The sequence below is a fragment of the Corvus hawaiiensis genome, chromosome 19, assembly GCF_020740725.1.
Source record: "Corvus hawaiiensis isolate bCorHaw1 chromosome 19, bCorHaw1.pri.cur, whole genome shotgun sequence".
Lineage (NCBI taxonomy): Eukaryota > Metazoa > Chordata > Aves > Passeriformes > Corvidae > Corvus > Corvus hawaiiensis.
The window spans coordinates 10,335,982-10,361,186 of NC_063231.1; the positions used below are offsets into that span (position 1 = coordinate 10,335,982).

The 25,205-nt window shown below is 46.4% G+C and overlaps 1 protein-coding gene across 4 annotated transcripts in view; it reads right to left on the reverse strand.

Moving 5' to 3' along the window:
- GAS7 (growth arrest specific 7) overlaps positions 1-25,205 on the reverse strand; it is an 85,966-nt gene that overhangs the window by 11,729 nt on the left and 49,032 nt on the right. For 3 of the 4 annotated variants that reach the window (XM_048323440.1, XM_048323439.1, XM_048323442.1), the window contains exons 5-11: positions 24,034-24,087; positions 16,486-16,575; positions 13,803-13,918; positions 9,013-9,087; positions 6,434-6,512; positions 3,588-3,716; positions 1,647-1,770 (exon numbers count right to left, since the gene is read on the reverse strand). In XM_048323440.1, the coding sequence (XP_048179397.1) occupies positions 1,647-1,770; positions 3,588-3,716; positions 6,434-6,512; positions 9,013-9,087; positions 13,803-13,918; positions 16,486-16,575; positions 24,034-24,087 (667 nt within the window). The remainder of the gene's footprint in view (positions 1-1,646; positions 1,771-3,587; positions 3,717-6,433; positions 6,513-9,012; positions 9,088-13,802; positions 13,919-16,485; positions 16,576-24,033; positions 24,088-25,205) is intronic. The other variant, XM_048323441.1, reaches the window with a different exon arrangement.

Genomic DNA, 25,205 nt, shown 5'->3' on the forward strand with positions numbered 1-25,205 from the left:
CAGGTTTTGTACACAGATCCCAAGGATTTGAAGATCAACCCTGGTGGGGCTCACAGCAGTTCTGTTGCATGGTATTTGTCACACATACCAACATTTCAAGTAAATGCATGCTCTTGATGCATGGCAAAAAAAAGCAGGTGATTGGGGTGAGAATGAATGAGGGGAAAAGACAAGATTTTGAAAGAAAAATATGAGCTTTAAGTAGTATTTCACAAAATGCCCAGAATTATAAAAAGGCAAGCTACTTTAGTTAAAAAAAAGCCATAGATGGAAAGTTATATTCGAAAAATGAAGTAATTAAAATGGGAAATAATAATGATGAGTTATGGAACTGCAGGGCAGCACTCTGTAGGTGAGACTGCAGCCTAAGAGGTGTCTGTCTCAAGGAGAAGCGATGCATCAGGCTCCAGCTGTTGGATGAAGGGATGCTTATCTGCAGCCTCATGCATTCTCCATCTCTGGAGATGCCCGATTCCAGCTGAGCTCCAGCTCCTTCTGTGTTCAGGGCAGTAACACAAGAAACTGCAGTTCTTTCCATTTTTTTCCTTTGTTGCAGGACTCTGCACTGATGGAGAGGGAAAGGTGGGTGGCAAATTTGGAAAACAATTCTCAGAGACTGCTGCTCCCCAGCTAGGAAATTCTCTTTGCTCTTTAAATGAGGCTCAGCTTCTCTTTCCCTCTCTGATCTTCAGCTCTCCCTTGCTTGTTCAATAAAAACCTATTATAAACAATTTCTAAGGATCCAAGGAACAAAGAAAGACTCTGAATTTTCAGGTGAATAAAGACCATGTCCCATGAAGCCTCCTGGTGTTAAATCATAACTTTTCTTTCTCCTCAAATGATTGCCTGTACACATGGTCACACTGCCAATGACTCTTCCCAGTCTCCTTAAAACCCAGACATCTATCCTGAAGTTTTCAAAACCTCAGAACTCTGAAGGACCACTCTGCCAAGGAGGAGCCCTTGTTGAAGGGAGGAAACATGGAAGCCCTAGTTAAAACTTATTTTCAGCAAAGGTACTAACTGAGCTGCATGAATCAGCTTTGCAGAGCTCAAAGAAGTTCCTGATGGATCCTGCAGATGTGGCTTGAGCCTCTGTAAAATATGCACAGGTCACAGCACGTTGCTGTATCCTCAGTACAGTACAGCACACACTACTATATCCTCAGTACTCCTAGCAGAGAAATTATTTTAGTCACTGAGTAGCAGTGGAGAAAAAACAAAAAAATCACTTTCAAGGAAAGAGACAGTAATAGTAAGTGTAATAGGCACCCACAAAGTTGTGGGTGAGTGTGATTTAGGAAAGAACCAAGGAAAGAACTATGATTTATGGAAGAAACACCCTCAGCTAAGCTTCTCTGAATCTGACTTTGGAAGTTCCCCAAACATTCAGTAATCTAAGGACACTTTCATCAAACAGGAACTCACCCTACTTTTGTTGTTCTCACCTGAGTTATCAATCATTTGTGACATCTGAGTTGGAAAAACTGGGCTTGTTTCTTCGGAGGATTTAACATCACACCAATTTGTGGCGTGGTTCACTTTGACTTTGTAGCTAGAGTATTAAAAACCAAGAACCACGTGGGTGGCTGGGCAGGTGCATTCCCCCTTGTTCTTGCCATGTGCTGATGGACACAGGTACTCACCTGCCTGAGTGGACTTCCGCCTCGCCTTCTTGATTTCCTCTTCTGTCTTGTTGCTGAGTTTCACCTCTAGCTGCTGTGTTTTCATTTCCAGATCCTTCTGTCTCTCTGTCAAGGCTTTCCGAGCCTGGGAGTAATTAAAGAAGAGTCTGTTGTTAAAGAGAAGAAGAACTGGCAGCTGCTTTCAGCCATCCAGGACTCCTCCACACAAGTGTTTCTCAGGAAGAAGTCAACGACTTTGCATGAAACTGGGTCCTAACTGCGATTCAGGTTCTTACAACACCACGTGGAGTTCACAGAGGTGTCCTATGACCACAGAGAAGTCACCACCAACAAATCACAAACGCATCTGAACTCTTCCTAGGTCTTGGAAAGGAAAAGGACTAACGGCATCATCAGGCTCTCCTGTTTCTCAACAGCTTTCTCATTATTTCTGGAAGAAAGGAGAGCTGGAGCCTCTTTCAAACATCTTAAACAGCATCATTACCAAGCCACCTCTTCCATTCACTTTTCTTAGGATCTGAATTGTTGAAGCAATTTCAAGTATCTTACAGAATTTAAGTATGTTCTAGACTCAGTGCACACCTATCAGAAACTCTTAACAATAGAAGCTTATTTCAGAAAAACTTATTCAGGTTCATGCCAACAGCAGAAATCAAGAACCTGAGGTCTGGTTATAACTGATTACTTGAATTACTACTTGAAAGTTCTTCAAGCTGTTAAAACCTGATTTATCAGTACAAACATATATTATACAGGCAAATTATTAAAGCACCTTAACAAATAAACATTGTTACATGCAGGCTGATAAATACATAGAAGTAACTTGTTGTGCATGGATTTGTTTTAAAACGTGTCACAACTATTCTTTATACTGTACTAGTGTTTCAAGCTAAATTGGCACAATTGTATTTTCTTAGCACCTCAGAGTTTTTTAGTCACACCAGCCTAACTGTTACAGCACTCTTGAAGCACTCCTGGAATTTTTTCCATGTGCACTTCCGAGGCCTCGGCTGGGTCCTGCAGGTCTCAAGAGGGAGCAGCAGGAGAGCAGTCCCTGAGGGGCTGAGTGCTGTGCAGGCACTGCAGTCACGGCTCTTCCTTGCTCTGATTCCTTCTTCACTCATAATTCACTCTTCCCAATATTGCTACTGAGTTTCTTTGCAGCTATGAGTGTGAAGAACTCAGTGTTTTGCAGAAAAATGCCTTCCTTGCATTCACTCAGCCTAATGACCTTGTGTATCCTGCAACAATTCTGTCCCTGGGCAAACTCCTGCTGATCTTTAATGAAATCACAAACAACTTCGGGGATGACTGGGTATGGTATTTTTCTTTCCAATTTACACCCAAAAGCAAACCTCATGAGGATACAATTTGGCAGCTGAGGCACAAGCATCCCCATTTCTGCCAGCTGCTGCTGGGAGATCACATTCTGTGGGTCTAACTCCCTGCACCACAACCTCGGATACCTCCTGCTTCATGTCCCATCAGCCCATTACTGGGTCCTGCTGCTGTTTGGATTTTTTCAGTGAGGATGCTTCTTGTGAAGGGTTTGTGGCTTGCCACACCAGGGTCGAGCTGCCCTCCGTGGCCATCTGCTTTTGGCCACTGACCCTGCTGCCATTCTAAGGCAAGGTGTTTTAAATCTGGAGGACAATAGATGCACAGGAATAAGAAGCATTTGCATCAAATGTATGAGAAATTTATTGCCCCAAATTGGGAAGGGGAAGATGAAACAAAAAGCCATTTCAGCAGTAAGATCTCAGCTAAACAGCAAAAGCTATGCCTGGGGCTGGGCAAAGCACAGCTAACATAACAGCAAAAGCCCCCAGCAGGAAGAGCTGTGGTCCTTTGTGGCAGAACAGAAACTCTTCATGGGGCAGCTGCTCTTCTACTCAAACCAGCAGTGTCTCCCAAACCCTGCAGTTTGCTCCCTGCTCCCACCTTCTCAACGGCTGTGTAGCGGCTGGCCAGGTGCTTCCGCAAGTCCGCGATGTGGTGGTCACACTTCTTCATGTCTTTCTTGAAGTTCTCTCTGAAGTTGAGCAGGGGTTTCTCTACCTCGCTCTGAAGCTGGTGAAGAAGACAAAGGAAGAAATGGCAGTAATGAGGATCCAGGCAGCAATTCCTGGCTCTTCACAGAACCACAGAATTGTTAAGCATGGAAAAGACTTCCAAGATCATCAAGTCCAACCGCAAACCCAGCCCCACCACCATGCTCACTACTAAACCATGTCCTCAAGTGCCATATCCACATTTTTTGAACACTTCCAGGGATGGTGACTCCACCATTGCCCTGGGCAGCCTGTTGCAATGCTTTAAAACCATTTCTGTGAAATTTTTTTCCTAGTATCTAATCTTAACCTCCCCTGGTACAATTTGAGACCATTTCCTTCTTCTGAGAAGAGCTCAAGACAGAGAGAAAACAATTCGCACACTGCAGCCAAAGGCAATGCCAGACTTCTCTTGTCCAAGAATGCTCTGAATTAAGCTACTACAAAACTCAGGAGAGTTGTGTTTAGGGAGTATTAACTGAAGGCAGCAAAAGGACAGAAATCTCGTCTTCCCCTCTCTCTGACAGATCATCTCTCTTTTTACACAGAAGACCGAACTACAGGAAATATTCAGAGCACTATCAGGGCTCTGATTCTGGCCTAACTGATGGCAACTTGCTTAAAAACTCCGCAAAATACCCAACTAAAGCCACTAACCTGAACTGCAGTGGGGTGAGTCTGTGGGCTGTGGTGTCACGGCTGCATTTCTAGTATGGTGAAGTGAGAGCCAAGAAGGCCACATTTTATTTATTTCTGTCAAGTGTAAGGGAGCCTAAAGAGAAGCCTGATTATTCAGTTGAAGCTCTTCTAAGTAGTAGCAAGAAACCTCTGGAATGAACTGAGGAGAAATCCATCAAGAGCAGACACATGACTTATCTTGACTGCTGCTAATACTCGACTCTGACAGAGCTTGCATTGTTTTGGCCTTCTGATACACAGTTTTGACATCTTAAAAATGAGCTCTGGAGGGATACAGGTATTTCACCTCCCCTGAAGCCGCTCTGTATTGTCACTCCTGTGGGGATACTGCACTCCATCAATGCAGGCGAGTTGGGTCTGTAATCAGTTAACACAGCCTACAGTGGAGCAGTAGAAAATAGTCCCTGAAAACAGGTATTTGCAGCCTTTCTCCAGCATTATTTTAATGGAGAAGGAAACTTTATCTAAGCTCAGTACAGTCTTTTATTGGAGGGAAGCAACAAAATCAGCCAAGACTCTACAGCACATATCCTAGAAAGGTGAAACAAGCCTGAAGCAGAGTCTGTATAGGCAAGTGCAGACTGGCACCTTGGCGATCTAATTACAGCTGTGGGAAGGTCAGATGCAAGGGTAACTGAACCAAATCCATCTTTGCAGGGCCAGGCGAAGTCACAACAGACAACTGAGTTCTGGGAGGTTCAGGTTTAATATAATTCAAAAAACCAAACTCAAAAGGAATCACTAGAATGGTGGCTGGGCACTGGAGAAGGTTGACCAGATGGTGAAATCTCTGTCTTTAGAGATACCCAAGGCTCAGCCAGGCAGAGGTGTAGCTGACTTGATCCCCTGTGGGTGACAGTCCTGCCCTGACAGGGAGTTGTTTGTGCTTTCATTAAAGATCATCAATATATTTAAAAACATATTATGTTAATAAAAGGAAGACAAAAGTAGAAACTCCCAAGCAGGTATGAGAACACAGAAACATAAGTCATTATGGTTGGAAAAAACCTTCAAGATCATCAAGTCCAATCGTTAACCCAGGCCTGCCAGGTCCACCACTAAACCACGGTCCTGAAGTGCCACATCCACACATTTTTTACACACAAACACTGGGAAGGATTCAGAGGATGCTGCAGGAGTTTCTGTGCAGAGTTTAAGGCTAAGTAAAATAATGGCAAAGCCCCTCTACCTGGCCTGCCTACATGCACACATCACTCCAGGGTGCATTTTTTCCTCTTGGAAAACAATACAGGAGGACAATGGGGAGCAAAAAGTATTTCACTAATTACAGCCCTGATGTTGAAGTTTGAGGCAGAGCAGCAGGTTACCAAGGCAGCAGCTGGTTGCCTCAGTAACCTCTGCTGAATTACTTACAAATGGTGCAGAGCTATAATTTTCCTCCAGAACATGGCTGTTGTGCTGAGATACCTGCCACTGTATTGAACTTGAACACCCACAGAGGTTAACATAATGTAACAGGATTCAAGAGCATGTCACATGAGGTGGAAAAAACCCAGATAAATACCATAATTTGTAGAAGAAACCTCCTTGGGCATCACTTGAGAGAAAGCCCAAAAATAACATGATGTTCCCAGTACACTTTTCAGAAAGGCTAATGATACAAAAAAGCCAGAATCCTGGTTCTCTTCCTTCCAGACAGGTAGATTCTTGTTGAGAAGCCAAATATTACTTTTCATCTCTTCCTTTGCAGAAGTAAAGCATACAAGCACTAGTTAAATTTACTGGCTGGAACGTAGGACCCAGGCGAACAACCTCGAGAATCAGTTTCACTTCTTTTTTATGAAAAATTAGACATGCTTTAATTTACACATCAGGTAGACTAAATAAACTGATTTGGGGAGGAAGATTGGACAGTTTCAGTATGTTTGGTCACCAGATTATTAATTCTTCTAAATTTGCACCATAGGCATGCATATTTCATGCATATTATATGCATATTTCCCCCACTAACATGCACTGAAGGGAGAGGCCCACCAATTCAGGGCAAAAATCTTTGGAAAAGGAAGAACTATTTACCTTCGAAGAAAATTTGAGATGAACCTCTGCTTCATCAGCTAGACTCTTCTTGAGTTGAGCCCAAGCTTCTCCCAGTGTGCTGGAAGAAGAGAAGGACAATGATCAGTGCCCCATCCCTTGCCCATCCTCCCTCGTGGGATCTGTCAGACAAACCTGACTCTTTGTACCATACCTTGATCAGCAAAATCATGGAAAAGGGTGACAGAAGTCAGAGAAAACAGAGAAAACCTTTGTGACCATGGCAGAATTCTATTGTCGCTGTATGCAGCAGATCTTTGAAAACAAAGTTCATGACGATCTCCATATACAGAGACGCCAGAGCCTCCATCAGCAAGATCCCTCAGTATCTCACCCTTACCATAACAAAGTTCCCACCAATGCAGTTTCTCCCACTGCCTCTTCTACTTCCCACCCTGCTTTAGAGAACAGATTTTCACTTTAGGTGAAAAGCCCCAGAGAAGCTTCTCTGCACTTGAAAATTTCTCCATTATCTTTTTCTTTTGGACAGAACATTTCCAAGACAATGGCAGCTGAGGCACACTCCTCCAGACCCTCCATGACAGCCTAGACTCCTCTGAAAGCATCATAACCAAATCTCTACGTCCCCAGGACAGCACAGTACAACTCCAGTTGCTAAACTGGTCACAGATTATTTTGTATCAGACACTCTTTCTTCTGCATATTTCAATATGATTGCCTTTTTACACAACAGCATGAAGTTGTTGATGAATAAGCTTGTGATTCACTATAGCCAGATCCTTCTCCCACAAACTGTTATGTAACTGTATCTTTCACATCCTGTGAAAGTATAAAACGCGGAGCTTTGTCCTCATTAAAATGCATCTTATTTTCTTTCAGTTAATTTCTCCATTTTAAACACAAGAATTCTGAATTGCAACCTGTTCTTCAAATTATACATACCAACCCTCCTAGCTCTGGCACATCTCTGATTACAGGAAATCCATTCTTTCTTCTATCATAGGTTGTTCATTCCAGAAACATTTTAAAACCCCCTGGACTTAGGAAAAACCCATCCATAGCTGCTTTCTGCAGTTTAGTTTCTGTAAGTAGTGGGTTTTTCTTACCTAGTTTTTTGCACATTAGGCTTTATTTAGACCACCATTTCTCCTGTCTGCCTACGAGAATCTCCCATTGCAAAAAGCAGTACTAAATTAAGAGCTGTGATGCTTGACCTACTCTCTTACTCCATCGGTGAAGGAATTTAGGTTGGCTTGGCATTTTTCTTTATGCATCTACAACAATTGCTCATCACCTTAGTTTTCCACTAAGTGCAAGTTTGATGGTTTATTCTACCCCTCTGCAAAGGTTAAATAAAGCTGAGTGATCTAGAGTTCCCGGCTCCTTCTATCTCCTCCCCATCCCCTTTTCAACAATAATGAGATTTGACTCTTCCTGATAGCCTGAAAAATCGCCTGTCATCTGCAATTTCAAACTAATGATCTGTCACCTCTGACACTGCTCCAAGGACTGGAGTCCTCAAATATGGTGCTCATCAGCTAAACAACTTAGATACACCCAGGGAAGTGTTCCCAGCATTTCTCCTTCCCTAGACCCACCCTGAGATCCTCTCCCACTGCCCAGTTCTTACTGACACTTAGGCTTGGGTACTCATTCCCTTTCTTTTCACCTACTCTCCCCTAGTTTCCTTCCCCTTCATTTTATCACTCATTCTCTCATTCTCCTGTTGGGGATAACAGAAAGTGGAAGGAAGATGTAGAGGAAAGTGGTTTTAGCTTTGCTAGGATCAGCTGAGCATCCACCCCTGAGGAGAAAGGAGGACAGAAACCATTGTCATTGTAGGTGCTTAGAGCAGTAACAGCCCAGTTAGCCTCCTGCAACTTCTGTCCTTGCCTCCTGGAAGCTGAGCAAAACACCTCATGGAGCCTCAGTGCTGGCAGAAAACCACTGTGTCGGTGAGGACAGTCATTTCCAACTCTGGCTTTCAGTGCTTAGAGGGTTTGTGTTGAAACAGACAGAGCTACCAAGTTCTGATCCCTCAGGAGTGGTGCCTTTTCATTATCACTGAAGAACTGCAATTTAGTCTGAATTGCATTGCCTAATGTCTTCTTAAAACTTCCAAAGCGTAAAAATGTTGTAAATAAGGGGCAGTCTGCTGCTCTTCTTGAAGGGCCAGAACCCTGATGAGAAGGGTTCTGGTTCTTCATCCTCCCTCTTGTCTGTGCTGCACTGATTGTACTGGCATTGACCTTACACATCTACTCTCAGTAGTACATCTATTCTACATATTCTTCCATTTACAAAGTAGTTTAGTACATATACATGCTAATCCTGGCTACAACAAGGACAGCATACAAACCTGATTGGAAAGGTGACATTTTATACACATATTCCTAAAAAATTTCTCATTAACAACTTAAAAACAAACAAACAAACAAACAACTCTGAAGCAATTCCATCTTCCCCAACACACCCAGGGTACTAATCTAAATAAACCTCTAATTAATGGGAGAGCTGGGGAAAATTACATGTACCTGCGTGGGAGAAATGCCTTTTATGTTAAAATTTGTCTTCTGTGAAAGTCACAGAGACACACTTACCCTTCTTCCTGAGCAGCCAAGGAATTCTGAGACAGTTTGGACAGGTTCTTAGCATATTCCTCCTCAATCTTTATCCTACACTCACATACACACAGAGAGAAAATAAAAAGACAGCAGTAAGTAAGCTTTAAGGCAGAAACCCACACACATAATTTGAAGAAATTCTCTGCATTTTAACAGATTTTGCCAGAGGAATTTTCCTTTCAGTCTCCAGGGCTTGGCAGCACTGGTTTGATGAGCCGTCTTCTCCCCCCATATGCTAAAAATGCAGTGGCAAGAGCAGGGCTATATGCAGGATGGCATGTGAGACAAAATTAGATGAAGAAGCTACAGTTCTGGAGAGCAAATAACAAGGACAGAGTGTTTCTGCTGTGCAACATGGGCTGTCTGCAAAGCCAGAAGCACGTGGTTCAGTCTGCTGTGAAATGTGAGGCTGCACATCCTTGAGGCAAAGATGAAGGAATGCGGCGATCCAGGAAAAATGCAAATGAGATTTGGGGTGCTGGGCTGCACCTTTCTTAGGGACACCAACTGCTTCCTGCTCTCTGCTACAGGTGACAAAGCAAAGGTGACATGGCAGAGATGTGACAGGGGCTTCTGTCACCAGCATGTGGCCGGTGCAGCCCCTTCCTCTCATTCACCCCACTCACTGCCCTGTCCTTGTCTTCAGCACACCAGGAACAGGAGCTGAGCTTGCCAGTGGTGAGGGCGCAGAAGAGGGAAGGGAATGACTGCAGGGAGAAGAAGGAGTGCAGCTGTGGGGTAAAGGGACAAGGTGCTGACTGCCCAGCAGGGAGGAATGAGCAGCTGCTGGTGCAGAGGTGATGGGCATCATGCCTGAAACCCATCTCTGTCTTCCCTGAGTTCTGCTCCCAATGAAACAATTTCAAGGTGCCCATGTTCCCAGGCAGAGCAAACAGTGGTCTGTTTGCTGGTTTTCAACACAGCTTGCTCAACAGAGCATTTCTGAGAGAGCTCTGTGGCCCCCAGGTAGAACAACTCCTGATTCTGTGCCAACTATGCACAAGCAGGGACAAAACCTGCTTTGAAGTGTCTGTCCACAAAGACATCAGAAGGTAGGGTATTTCTGGCAAGCCCATTTGCAGTAGCCAGCTGAGCAAGCGCACTTTTGTGGGGCACACTTCAGCTAAAAGGGGTCCCCTGAGACAGCTGAGAGAGATCTGACGCTCTGGGCTGCTGAAAATATCCTGGTGGATGTGTGGGAGGGGAAGTGCCACTCTGTCGTTACTCTCGCAGGAGTTCAGGGGAGGGAGCAGGTCTGGGTCCCACAGCTGACAGCTCCACAGCAAAGCCATTGGTTGGGATGTCACTTCCAGCAATTGCTTGGGATGCAGCTGGCTGAGGCCCAGGATGATACCCAGCTTGGTGTGACACAGTTCTACAGACCTTACCCAGGAGCTGGGGGTCCTCTTCTTCCCCCTCCCAGGAGGGCAAAACCAGCCAGCTCCCCACACCTGCTCTAACGAGACCAACAAACGCAGCTGTCCAGCATCTAAGGCTACACCGGGTTAGGACCTCACTATGAAAAGGGCTTTATCCAGGCACATTTCACTGAACACACTTTAAAGACCTACTTCAGGATGAGACTAATCTTGTCTCAGAAGTGACAATTCCTGTGGACTGGAAAGAGAGAACAGGTCAGCAATACTGCAGGTGCAAATGTCTCTCCACAGAGCCAAGGCTCACTGCTTTGGGCTCAGTTACCAGCCAAAGCTCTAGTCTACAGCCTTCCTTGTGAACTACATTCCTGCTGGAATTTGGCACTGGGAGGGGTGAAACTGGATGAGCTTTAAGGTCCTTTCCAACCCAAACCATTCTGTGATTCCATGATTCTCATGATTTCACAACTGCACATCAGACACACTATGTCTGCTGCCATCAGTGCCTGTCCTCAAGGTGGTACCAGGCAAGTAAAGCCACTGGCTTTGATGGAAGTGCTCCTCACTGGTTCCAGCTTTGGCCTAGACCCCGAGATTTTTTCAGGGATTTCAAGTGTTACTTGTACTGCAAATGTATGGCACTACGAAAAGGGCAGCCTGCCTGGCAAGGAGGAATATCAGGAAAAGATAAATATAAAAAGGTGAAATGCCTACAGCTGAAGAGCCCGAATAGAAGAAATGAATTATTCTACCCCAGCCTGGCTTCCTGTTACCATCTGTGGCCAAAAGGGGCTAAAACCCAAGATAAACCTCAAAGAGGGGCAAAAATCTGCCCCTTGACCCTGCCTGATACAAACACACTGCAAACTCTGGATTGTGGTGACTGCGAAACACAAACATGCCAGAAGTCCTGAGTCCCATTTCCAGAAATCCACGTAGCTGTTTGGAAGTAATTCCACCTTCCTAACAAAAAAAAGCTTCCAAGTCTTGTTTCCACTAACTTGTTTGAAAACTTTCAGGATTTCACTCCCTGTATAGTCAGAAGCATTACAGATCTTAAGTGCATTTTGACCCATACTGTTCTGACTTTATTAGTTCTAGTTGATGTCTGGATGTTTATTTCCTGTTCCCTTTTTACTTCTTTTTTTTTTTTTTTGGAAAGAAGTACTTTGTGTGCCCACACTCCAACAGTTTCAGCCATGACATACTACAGAGGATGAAGCAAAACTAGAGAGCTACAAAGGGAGGCAAAGATGATCTGATGTGACTGCCATGCAAGAAGAAACTAAATAGATTAAGACAACAGGGGGAACAGGGAGGAAAGGTGGTGGAGGATATCTGGCAGACAGCTACACAACTGTCACTGTGGGAAGACTGACTGGGAGTCTTTTTACACTGTTTCTCCAGATTAGGAGGGAACCATGAAATTATCAGACAACAGAAGCATAATTGCTTTTCCTGTAGCGAAGAGACTGCAGAATTCTTCCACAAATTGTGGCAGACAAACAGTGAAAGGTGCATACATGTATCTGCTGAACATGGTGGAAGCTAAATAATCTGCTATTTAACTTACTATGTTTTTTAAACATACCACAGCTTAATTAAAAAGTGACTAAGACAGTGCTCCTTTGCTAATGGAAACACTGCTTCTTATACCTGGTGCTTCTCAGGGCAGTCTGCAGATTTTTTTGGCTGTTTTGGAGTCCTTCCCTGAATGCAAATGCTGGACCTGATTTTTACTTCTGATTTAAAGTAACTCCTTCTTTCACACCAACACCCTGGATTTTTCAGTTCGGTTTATTTATTCATCACTTTCCTCCCTTTCTTGAGGTCTGTCTTACTGAAGTCAAAGTTCTGAGACTATTTGACTTTTATAACCCTACCTCTGTCAACAAGAACTGAATGAACAAATAATTGCTCAGTCTAAGACTGCAATATACCAGAAGCTCCTGTAAAAGCATCTACTTGATAAACTAAATTTCGGTTAGCTTCCCTCTTGTTGGATATTTGATGAAGAAATCTGGTTATCATGTCTTTTACCAGCTTTCTATTGTTTTTATTAGCTGTCTGAATCTCACCTCCAGCAGGCTGATTGGTACAAAGAGAATTTTTCTGGACATGAAAATTCCCAGTTAAATGTAGTCTTGTGGTCCCCAAGGCACCTGATGGTCATCATGAAAACTTTATCAATATTTCAGCCCTCTTAGCTGGGAATGTAGAGGTTCCCCTGATGGCCTGAGCAATATTTCCATGAAAAACCTCAACACCATCCTCCTCCTTTTCCACACATAACAATCCTGATCCTTTCTTACAAACAGATGAAAAATGTATTAATCTTTCTGTAACTCCCATCTAGACCCTCTTCACACTCAATTCCCAACCTTTTTTTGTTTCCAGCACTCAGTGAATCTTTTCTGTCTTTCCTCTCCAGCATGCCTGCTGCCTCCTCTGCTGAGGACACAGACACGCCTCCCCGCAGTGTCAGAGCTGCTCTCCCTGCTCTCTCTAATCTCACACCAACATTCCCTTCCTCTTGAACGCATCTTGTCTTTATTTCTGTCAAATTTCATTATACATTACTTCCTTTGAAGCAGCTTCCCCCTGTTTTCCCTGGCTATCACAATTCTGCTTGCCTTCCCATCCTCTCCCTTAGCGAGCCTATTTTCAATTGTATTTTTAATGTGCCAGGTGGTCCCTTCTTCTACCTCTGGTCACACTGGAGCTGTCTCTTGGACTGCCTTATGTCAAAGGCTACAGAAACCAGAAAGTGAGGGTGGGGAGACCCTGGCACAGGGTGCCCAGAGCAGCTGTGGCTGCCCCTGGATCCCTGGCAGTGCCCAAGGCCAGGCTGGATGGGGCTTGGAACAGCTTGGGATGGTGGAAGGTGTTCCCAGACACGTAGATGGCAAGGGGCTGGAATGAGATGATCTTTATGTCCCTTCCATCCCAAACCATCCCATGATTCTATAACCAAGTTTAAGTCCAAAGTGATGTCTTTTTACATCTTCCTCTAGGAAACTGTGCCTACGCTCCATGCGAACAAATTGCTCCTGTATTTTTCAGACAAAATACTTCCCTTCTAAATATCATCTCCACTCTGCTTCACTCCTGTCTATGCTTTTTCCTTGAATCTGCAGGTTCAAACCTTCTTGGCTCCCTCTAAACAGACAGCCTTTGTGCAATACAACTCAGAGCACGGGAGACAAGTGAGAGCTGGAGAAGACTGGAGAGTGTGGATGAACATTAAAGAAATATTAAATGTTCACTAAGAATTTGTAGCATACCCTTTATGCAGTTTAAGCATTAAGCATTATTGTATTTAAGGAATATCTAAATTGGGGAAAAAACAATCTCAACAAATATTTACTTGGATAACAAAGTGCTCGTTACCTTTCTCGAACAAACTCTGCCATTTCTTTCTGCATTTGTTTCCCTTTAAGTTGCTTTTGAAGAAGAATTTCAAATCCCGACACTGTATTGTTCCCTTGTGAGTCCTTCTTATCTGCCTGAAAGAAATAAAAGGAAGTTCAACAAAAAGCTTTGGAGGCCAAACCCACAAAGAGCTGGTTCCCGGCAGTGGTGCCTGAGGAACCCTCCCCTGAGAGCAGCTGATGGCTACAGCACCTCAGCCCCTCTCAAAGAAATAGCCCAACACTCTCCTGCTCCTCTTACTCCCTTTTTGGTTTTTTTTAATTTAAAAAGGGAAGCTTCACAATTCTCTTTGGCCAGCAAAGGATGACGTGGGGGCCAAAGCAGCAGCTCTGCTGTCATTTCTGCCCATGACCCTTCACAGCTGGTAACACCACTGCTAAGTGTCAGCCCCAAGGGCTCTCAGCCCCAAGGGCTCAGCCTGCCAAGAGAAGGAATCCTGGAGCCAGCAAAAGGGAATTCCTGGGGCAGAGGGGAGGACAGTGCTGCTCCTTCCAGGGGCAAAGCAGCCCTGAAAGACCTTTAACAGATCACCAAGGTCAACTCTGACTTGTACTGAGAAAAACAGAGCCAGTCTGCACGGATCTGCTGTAAAACAAGGCAAACCAGCAACTTGTCCCACAGATTACACCCCATTCTTCACTCTGTTTCTTACACAGCCCTTTGCTCCACTGGCTTCAGTGCTGCTGCAAGGACCAACACAGTTTTATCTCTGCTGCCTCTTTTCTCTCTCCTGTTTCCCAATTTCATTTCCTACCCTCTTCCAACAAACAAATTCTCTGAGAACACTTCCCTAAGCGCTGCGGATTCTGCTCTGATCCCCCATGTGCTGCACAACTAGCCAGAGAGAAATGCCAGATTAATCAAAGCAGGAGACTGGCAGGACGCCCTGCCAGGCACCAGCAGGCCAAGACAGTGGGAGAAGTGGAGATGATGGAAGAAGGTGAGAGAGCTGTGGGCAGACCATGGATGACAAGGCCAAAGAGGAAATTCCTGCGAGCAGAGTTATGGGAGGAGAAAAGTCTGCAAGAAGAAAGGCAACTTTAAGTAGAGTTCCACTGAAAGCAAGACGTGACCAACCCATGGAACCAAACAGTGGCTGAGCCCAAATGGGGAGAACCAAACAGGGCAGGAACCTCTGTAATTCACATGCAGAAAATCAGTCTGTATGCCATTAATGATTTAGGGCTCATGGGGATCAGAAAACTGGAAGAAACTGAAGAAATCTGGTGATAACGTGACCGTTTCCAAATGTGTATTTTAGCAAGTCCCTGCCATCAGCACTGAGCAAGCACAAGGGGACATGCTGCTGGGCCTCCAAGGCTGACACTTTTTAAGATGGAAACGCTTCAATAGCTACTGAAAACACACGTAAGACTCCTAAAACCTTCATTTCTGACTCCTTTTGTAGTTATTTGTGGATTCCATCGTAGTATTCCTCTCACCACCCAGAAAAATCCTCCAGTGGAAGGAAAGTTTTCCACTGGAAGGCTTTTTTCTATCAGCTCCACACTCCAAGGACTACTGCATCATTTTAATGTGATCCAGGAACCTGAAAACAGACCTGAGCACAAGAGGGCACACACAGAACCTCCCACTGAAGACTTCCAGTGCTCCAGGCTGCATTATAACTACTCAACTTAAGTTACAAATAGGCCTGTCCTTCACAAGCCTCACCCTACAAAGAATGCATTTATTACCTGACCTCTGGAATATCCCATGGAGGGAGTGGTACAATTTAACAAAAAAGTTTTCAACTATCTGCTTCTTTTAGAAGGGGAACCCGCTGCTTCCGTGTGTACCCCTGGCTCTCGTGCTCTGGGAAACACTGAATTCACATTCCCTGTCAGCCACCTTGCTATCCTATGACCTGTGGATCTGTTGGAGTCCAGAGGAGGCCACTAGGCTGGAGCCACAGGCTGAGAAAGTTGGGGCTGTTCAGCCTGGAGAAGAGAAGGCTCTGAGGAGAGCTCAGAGCTCCTTCCAGTGCCTAAAGGGGCTCCAGGAGAGCTGGAGATGGACTGGGGACAAGGGATGGAGGGACAGGACACAGGGAATGGCTTCCCAGTGCCAAAGGGCAGGGAGAGATGGGATATGAGGAAGAAATCCTTCCCTGGGAGGGTGGGCAGGCCCTGGCACAGGGTGCCCAGAGCAGCTGGGGCTGCCCCTGGATCCCTGGCAGTGCCCAAGGCCAGGCTGGACATTGGGGCTTGGAGCAGCCTGGGACAGTGGGAGGTGTCCCTGCCCCTGGCAGGGGGTGGGACTGGATGGGCTTTAAGATCCTTTCCAACCCAAACCAGTCTGGGATTCTGGGATTCTATCCCCCTCTGGCTGCACTGCCCTTTTGCCTGTGGTATTTTGAGACACGTGGCTTGTCCTACATCCTCCTTATTTCCTGACCAAATCCATCTCCTGAGAACTGTCCTTGCCTTTCTGGACACTCCTCTGATAATCAGCCACATCTCAGAGTGGTCAGATGTTTCCAGGAGATCTTCACTGGCATCCCCAGTCTCCCTGGTACTCTCTGAACACAGTGTATCTCAGCCCAAATTCTTCTTTACCTTGTACCACAAATCAAGCTGTTTATTCCACTTTCTTGGAAGCTCTGGAGCTGCATGTGGCATGTGGCTGGCTGCCTACTTACCCAGAAATAATCACAGTAGCTCCACTCTGAAGGTTTCAGCAACTGCTGCTCTGGCATTACGTCAGGGTGGGGGAAAGTCACACAGTTGATCTGTTGAAAAAAAGGCAAAAAAAAAGGAGAGTTAGACGGTAAAGAAATTTAGCTGTTAATGAGAAATATGTAAATAAAAAGTTATATCCACATGCTTCCCATCAGAAAATCCGCAGTGAATGCATGGCAGTGAAGAAAAATTGGTTGTTGCATGGAAACAGCAGCTAAGTATTCCCAGAAGCTACTCTCTGCAAGCAGGAGTGTCAGCTCGGAGGGAAATAAACTACCCATTTCATGTGAGGAAAACCTACTGGATTTGGAAAGCACCATGCAGGGAGTTCTCCCAGATCCCTAAAAACTGTGGTAAAAAACCTGATGTGAAACACCCTGAGCACAGAAACACAGTGACCATCAGAGAGCACTGCAGGCACTATCGCTGCAAAACACCCTTGGCTATGCCAGTCTCCTAGAGGATGACAAAAAAAGGAGTTATTTTTTCAGCACACAGCCCTTCCATCTATCTCAAAGACCTTTTCAGATGGAAGTGATGCTCTCTGTAGAAAGGAGCAGGGGCTCTCTGAAGTCAGTGAACCTTCAGCGTGCAGAAACCACAGCGATCTGCCAGACAGGACTCATCACACGGTCATTAAACAACAGCATAAAGAAGCCCAAGTGCTCATGAAGTTATCACGGTGGAATATTCAGACTGAAAAGAGCACAGTGAAAGCAATGAGCATGACAGCTACTGCAGAACAACCTTGGACACAGCCAAGCCTTCCAGAGGAAGCACGAGCAAGAGTCAGAGCTCAGTGCCAGTTTGTATTCTCACCCCAAATCCCTGCTGGGCAGGTACCCTAAATCAGCCCGTCTCAGTGCACCTACAGGGTCATGGGAACACTAAGAGCATTTGGGTATTAATCATCAGGGGATCAAGAGATATTGGGGATGGGAGACCCACAGATGTAACTGTGTGGGGGTGGGGGTTTGTTTGGATCAGTTAATGCTCACAGGAAATCCATACACAAATCTGTGGGTCGGGTTAGCACAGCTGCACGGGCAGACCCAAAGGCAGTGCTTACACGCAGTGAATCTGCCTTTGGGCTACTCAGAGAGGATCAGAGAGGATGCGGGTGCTGACACAGTGCAAACTCACCATGTCAGAGCAAAGCAGACAAAACCTTTAGCTGATACAAGGCTGCTCCTACAAACCCACGCTGGTTCTGCTGGAACCCAGGCTGGAGGTTCTGCAGCTGTCCTGTCATAGTGCAAGGGCTTGCTCCACTTAAATCCCTCTGCCCAGAGCTTGCCAAGTCCATCCCAAAGCAGGCTGAGGACCCTGTACCAACGGTGCTTTCAGCTGTCACCTCAGCTAGATCCTAAACCACGCGTTGTCCTTTCCAGCTCCCATCAGGCTCCAAACTGATCTGCAGGTCAGAGATCTGGGCTTTGCAGGCAGTGGCCACGTACTGGTGACCCTGGGAGCCAGCATCACATCCAGTCAGATCCAGAATGTCCAGTCAGAGTCAGCATCTCCAAACAGAGCCAGTATCTCCAGACAGTGCCAGCCTCCACCAGCCACAGGGTCCCAACCACAGACAGCACTGCAAACACCTTCCCGGCTGCCTTGTGCTCCCCGTCAGAAGAGCCATGCCTCAGGAGTCACAGAACTCAGCTCAGTTCAGAGCAGGATGGCCATGCTCTAACCACTGCACCTCCTAAGGTATTCTGCAGCCTTTAACAGAAGACTGGGCATCACGGAATCAGAGGAACACAGAATATCTCGAGTTGGATCATTGCACCGTGGCACTGCGCACCAGGACAGGGAGGGGATCTGCAGTGGGGGGCACAGGAGTTGAACCCTTCAGCTTAAAAATCTGCTAAGAGAACAGCATGGGGAATTCCTATTCCCTGCTAAAGGCAGTGCCTGTTTCACAAAAACTAAATCTGTGTCAGTTGGAAGCTGCTGACTAGAGATGTGACAGTGAGTCTCAATGTCTTGAAGCAACAACCACTGGAACTGGTCCTAGGCTGGACTGGTGACAGTGTCCCACTGCAGTGGATAGAACTCCAGGAGTGCAGCAGGAAGAGGAACAGTGGGTATGCGCGTCAGCAGGTGATGAGAGTAGGGTTAATACACGTGTTTCTCAGAGAGTATCATCAGGCTCAAAGTTTTAGGAATAAATCAAGTATTCCTCACTTCCCAGAAGACTGAATTGTCTGGAAATGATGCTGAAATTGTCTGGAAAGAGTCATGAGGCCATTTGGGTCTAGGCCATTTGGTCACTTTTAAAAGGGAACTGGTGCCAGAATTAAAAAGCTAAAATGCATAAGCTTTTGCAATCTTAAAAAAAAAAAAAAAATCATGGTAAACAGGACTTAACAGAACTCACAGCTTTTTACACCAAGTCCCAGCAGGGGGCATGAAAATTTTCAAAACTCTAGAAATATTACTAAAAATTACATATGACTACATAGGTAATCCTGTGATCTTTCCTTCATTACCACAGATTTCTTATACTTAAAAAAGAGCTCCTGGACTGGTATTTCCTACTACTTCTAAAACCTCTCAGGATCTCCCAGCAGGAGGGGAACGCCAGTCTGGCACTGAGCAGTAGTGGCATAACAGCGTGGTATTCCCCCCTCCCAATCCTCCCTCTGAAATGCTCCTTTTCTTGCTTCTAAAAGCAAAGAGAGCTGAAAAAAAAAAAGCATTCTGCTTCACCAGCTTAGTCCCACCGATGAGCTGACTGATGCTAAAGTCAGCCAAAGCATCTCGTGATGATGTCCTGATGTCTGACAGCATTAAACAGCTCCATCAGTCCCACGGACAGTGACACTCCCTCCATGCAAAGGACCACTGCCCTCACTAATTTTGAGAGAGCACACTTGGCTCACATCCCTGAGAGCTGGCTAGGTTCCATGCAAGCTCCAAATCCAAACTTGTGGCAGTGTGAATATCTTCACTTTGCTGACCTGCCACCAAGGCCTAACAAAAGCTTGCAGAAGGTGACTATTACAGCTGTAATTGCCAGTCAGAAACAAAACAAATTATAACATGTCTCTCAGATAATGATGGAATCACAGAACATGAAGAGAAAACAAGGTGTGATGACCTGCATTACAGTTCTCATAAGCTCCACTGGGACAGCTGAGGTGATAATCAGCCTCACCATGATATTAAGTTCTTACACGGCCTCTTTGTCAACATAATGGCTGTTGTCAGCTTGCAACAAAGCAAAATTATTAACAAAGACACTAGCAGGGAGAAACCCCAAGGAAGAGCTGAGCAAACCTGCCAGAGGACAGCAGCTTGTCTTTCCGGCTGCCACTGGCCAGGAGTGGCACCAGAAAACCTGTCTGAGAGCCACTGGATCACAGAGGACAGGAGGTGCAGTCAGAGAAGGAAAAATACATGGTGACAACAAAGCTTGGTGGAGGACACACACAGGGGATCAGAGAAGCAGCACAAATTGATGCGTTTCTCTTGATAGCTGTGTGCCAAACTCAGTGGATTAAAATACTTTTGCCTGTGTACTGATCATAAGCAAATGTAATTATACTCTCAACAGCTGAATATTCCAGCTCCTATTTTCCATGAGTACATTGGCAGTCATGGTAAAATGAGCTGTTTGTGTTGTAGGTGACTCTTCATTGTGTCTGAGACACAAAAGGGTGACAGAAGAGGAAAAGATCCAGGGAGCCAGGTGAATGCACTGGATTTGCACAAGAGTAACAAACTTTGTTGGGTTGGACATGCACATTAATCTCCTGGATTTCAGAGTCTCTACAGGCTTTGAAGTCACTGCCACCACTCACCAGTAAATGAGACATTGCCAAGCAACATGAATAAAACAAGAATAATTTGATCAAAGTGTAGATAATCAACTACATGTTTACTACATTAGACACAACATGAATAAATGAGCAGAGAGAGGGCGAACTTACTGTGCCATGCTAAAGCAAGTAAGCAGGGCAACAGTTTTGCTTATTTCTTCAACTTAAAAATGCACTTTTTTTTTCTGATTTCTACACATTCACAGCACCTTAAACATAGAACAGATGTGCCAGTTTGCCTCACTTCAGTATCTTCTTTACAGTTTCAGCTGAGACCCAAAAAGTACAACATCCAACTCCACTGAGTGAGTTCATGTGGCAAATGGAACCATCTGGGTAAAACAGCCAAATGCAAAGGCTGGGGAACATCTCAGAAGAGCCTGGGCACAGCCTCAGGCTTGGGCAGCTTGAACTCGCCCCAGACAGGGAAGCCCAGAAATGCCCAGGCTATTCACCACCATGAGTTTGCCTGGGGTTTTAGTGCTGGCAGGGTAAGAAGCTGGTAAGAACAGACAACTCAAGTCCTCACTGTTAACAAATCCACTGATTCCTTCCTATTTCAAAGGGAAGATTCTGCCAAAAGTGTGCAGGAGCCCTCTTTACTCAGTCTATCTGTAGAAAGGTTCAGAGATTGTTCAGGCCCCTGCCAAACCAGGGCTTTTCTGACAGTATCTACCATGCAGTCAGCCCCAGGGCAGAGGGGGAAACTGTGCTGAACATGCAGCCTCATCCTGTGCTCCTCACAACCCTGTGTTTATCATACTGTGTCAGACACAGAGCACAGCAGCAGGAAATCCCAAGTTCCTGTGCACAGGCTGCCCATCTTCCCATCTGCAGCACGTGTTCATCAATGTGTCCAACACTGCAATCCAAACACCACCCTGCACTGGTTTTCCAAGTCCTGCACTGTCCTGACAAGGCATTAGAGAATTTTTAAGAAAGAAACCCACACTCAGAAATACCTTATAATCAGGCAGCTTTCTTGCTCTTCCAAGAACGACACAGCTCTGTTCCTCAGGTGACATCCCCCTGTACATTCTCCGTTTAACTCTCCCTTACCTATTGTAAATGATCTCCAGCTTCCACAGTCAACTCATGGCCAGAGACTTCAGGAATCAGCCAGCAAACCATCCAGCCTTAAAAAGGTGAGTGCACCTTGAAACTCATTGTAAAACCAGCACAGACCACACATCTGCAGTTTCATAACAGCCTATGATACACCCAGCTGGAGCTTCTCTTCCAAAGAAAATGGAAGAAAAAATGGAGTAACATTCACTGACCAAAGAGAAACCACCAGATTATTCTTGTTGGGTGCACGCAGATGGGAAATACTCCAGCTCCACCTGCCTTCAGGGTTTCCAGGAGCTGGGCTACTTAATGCTTCTTGGATGCAGAGGAGGCAGATGCATCCTGAGGAAGATGCTCCCACTCCTCTGCTGAAGGCGATGACGCAGCAACAGCTTGGCTGGACATCACCTGATGTCTGCAGCTTGTGTGCCACAGGATTTCGGTTTGAAGGGAGGTTTCCTGGACCAAGAACTGCAAAGTAAATCACAGAATTCCCCTCTGCAAGAAGAGGTTCTGCCTGAGCACAGCTACAGACCAAGGAAAAGCATCTGACAGCAAGCTAAGGACATGCCCTGCAGCTCTGCTAACTAGAACATCCCCACGTCAGCTTGAGTGGCACTGAGCAAAGAGAACCTCCTAGGAGACAGCAAAAACACTTACACTGCTTTACAGTTTACACTCCATATGAGATTTATTTTTCACAATGCTGCCTTGATGGAGGCAATGGCTTGGAGCAAACAGCTGTTAAAATTAGCTTATTTTTGGCTATCTGATTCATCCTACTTTAAAAGCTTTGGGCTTCTGCTGGAGAAACGCACACCCAGTGACCCTGACATAACAAACAGTTTCTTGCTTTGCAGATGTTACCTGATGGCACAGGGGCCAGCAAATATGGAAAACCACCCTCAGAGAACAGCCTGAGTCCTCAGCCCTATAAGCAGCAGGGATTGCAGAAAAACAAGCACTCCTGCTCTTGTGCTGTGCCATGCAGCCCAGTGCAACCCACCCTGTGGCCATGTCTAGTCCCTCTGGGCATGATGTTCAGCCCATGGTTTACTTCAACCCCCCAGCCTGAGCAGGCAGGGGCTGCATTCAGGGGCTGGGACACGTCTCCTGCCCCAGCCAGCACAGCCCTGCAACAGCTGATTCTTCCAGACCTCTGCAAAAATGTCCGAATATACAGATTTACCCTTACTTCAAAGCATAGCACACTCTCAATATACCATTTAACAGTACTAACATTGGTCACAACCGATTTTAATAATTAAAATCACTGACTGAAGTGGTTTTTTTCCAAAAACTGTTGAAGATTTCCCCCTCCCGCCCCAGAACACTGTACCTGCATGGCAGTGGCTGACCCACATCTCAGTCAGAGACACCTGTGTGTGCTCCTTCCCAACCCTGCTCTCTGTCACCAGCAACCCAGCCCAGTAACGACTATGTGACTATGCAGACAACAATCTCCTCCTCGTAGTAACATTAAGGATGTATAATATTAAACTATTCCTTTTGTTCTCAGGGATTTGATACCCTGCCAATACTTGCAGCTGCAAGCATGGTTATTGCCTCTCCTTTATCGCTGTAATTAATTTATCTGCTCATTTCTTCTGATTTCCATTTAAATAAAGCTTTCTATTACTAGCCACTTTCATTCATCTATTTCGATTTCCTTTCTGTTTTTAATCCTGTGTCCTGCACTGAAGAGCCTGTAAGTGCTAATTGTGTTCCAGCTGAGGTCACCAAGCACAAAAAAGATACTAATGTCTGTAAAGTGAGATACATCATACAACTGAGAACATTTTCATTCATAACACAGAATCACAGACTGGTTTGGGTTGGAAGGGACCTTAAAGATCATCTCATTCCACTTCCCTGCCATGTGCAGGGACACCTTCCACTATCCCAGGTTGCTCTAAGCCCCATCCAACCTGGCCTCAAACACTTCCAGGGATGGGGCAGCCACAGCTTCTCTGGGTAACCTGTGCCAGGGCCTCCGCACCTCACAGGCAAGAATTTCTTCCTAATATCTAATCTAAATCTCCTTTCTTTCAATTTAAAACCACTGTCCCTTGCACTGTCACTACATGTTCTTGTAAAAAGTCTCTTCATCGAGTCAGTTAAATTATAAAGACTAAAAGTAAATGTAAGATTAACTTCACACTGAAATATAAAACCTTGCCTACACTTTCCATCAGAAATCTTCACTTGGACACTCTGGCACAAGAAACCTTCTTGGCACCTCAAATACAGATGGAGGAAAAAAAAGATCCTGCCCCGGCAGAGCAACGATCCAGGTCTGCTGTCTGTCTTTCTCTAACTCTTCAGTACTTCTCCCGGTACAGACGCTGTTGTGGGGGGAAGACGATCAGATGAGGAAGTTTTTTCAGGACACCTGGTTCACAGTCCGAGCTACCTCTCAAGGCACCGCGTTCCCTCCTTCCTGCTCATCGCGGAACCACCATTATTCCGCGGAAAACCGCGCAGGGCAGAGCCCCCAGCGCCTGGCTGGCTTTAGCAGCGTTTGAACACCGAAACGCGGCGCGCGGAGGATGCTCGGGCGCGGGGTGCTCAGCGCGGAACGCCCGCGGATCGCCGCCCCGCTCCGCCCGCACTCACCGTCAGGCTGCTCTCCTTGCTCTGTCGCCGCGGCGCCGCCGGGGAGCCCGGGCTCTGCGGAGGGAAGCGGAGCGCATCATCGCGGCCGCTCTCGGAGCCCAGCATGGCTGCGCGGGGCGGGGAGAGGCGGGTCCCATGGCACGGCTCGGCTCGGCTCGGCTCGGGAGGCAGGGATGGAGGGAGGGGGAGCTGCGGGAGTTCGCTGCTCCGCCTCTCTCGCCTCCGCCGCACCGAGCCGGGGACGGGGCGTGCAGCGCCGTGGGACGGCGGGGGTGGGATGAGGGCGTCACTCCCCCCTGAGGACAGCGACAGGAGTCTTGGTGGCCCACGGGGTGGCACTTTGCCCTGCTGGGTACGAGAAGAGGGACGGGGACGGTGACATCCGCTGCTGGGGACAGCGATGGTGGCAGTGTCCTGCCATCGGACCGTTCCTGCCTGTCTGTGTGTGGAAGGGTGGCATCGTGTCCCCCTGGGGTCAGGGACACAAATGCGTGCCACAGTCCCCCCAGGCTGGCAGTGGCCCCCTGTACCTGTCGCAGGGTCACTGGTGGGGCTCAGATGCTGGGAGAGCTGATCCGCAGCGTGTGAATCGCTCTTGGCATCATCACTGGGCTGTGCCAGGACTCCCACCCCAAATCCCACTGTCCGGGCACCCAGTGCTCATCCTGGGACTCAACACCTAGCAGCAGCAGCAGCATCGTGCCTAGCACCACACACGTGCAGTTCCACGGCTGTTCTGCTCTCCCCTTGGTGGCAGTTGTGACAACCTGAACGGGCAGCATTTAGCTGCTCTCTAGGAAGCCATAAACAAGGTCTGGCCCTGTGCCCAGCACAGCATAGCTCTGTGTTGTTCCCAGTTGTGGCTTTTCCCCCCACCCCCTGACCTGTTTCCAAGAAATGTGGCTGAGCTTGCTGGAGAGATCTTGCCAGCATTTGTTTGCAGGGTGGCTGCTGCCCAGGTCTAAGAAAGCATCCTGGCCAATGCCACGGAGCTGCTCCACAGTGGGAGACAGCCTGTGCCAGGAACAGACAAGGAGGCAGTCAGAGCAAAGCAGCTCAGGATGGCCCAAGACACACAAGGAAATAGAGAGACAGGCCAAAAAGACTTTGAGGGTGTGCAGAACAGCTTCTTGCAACCACGAGTTTATGGTCAGATGCTTTCCTTACTAAGG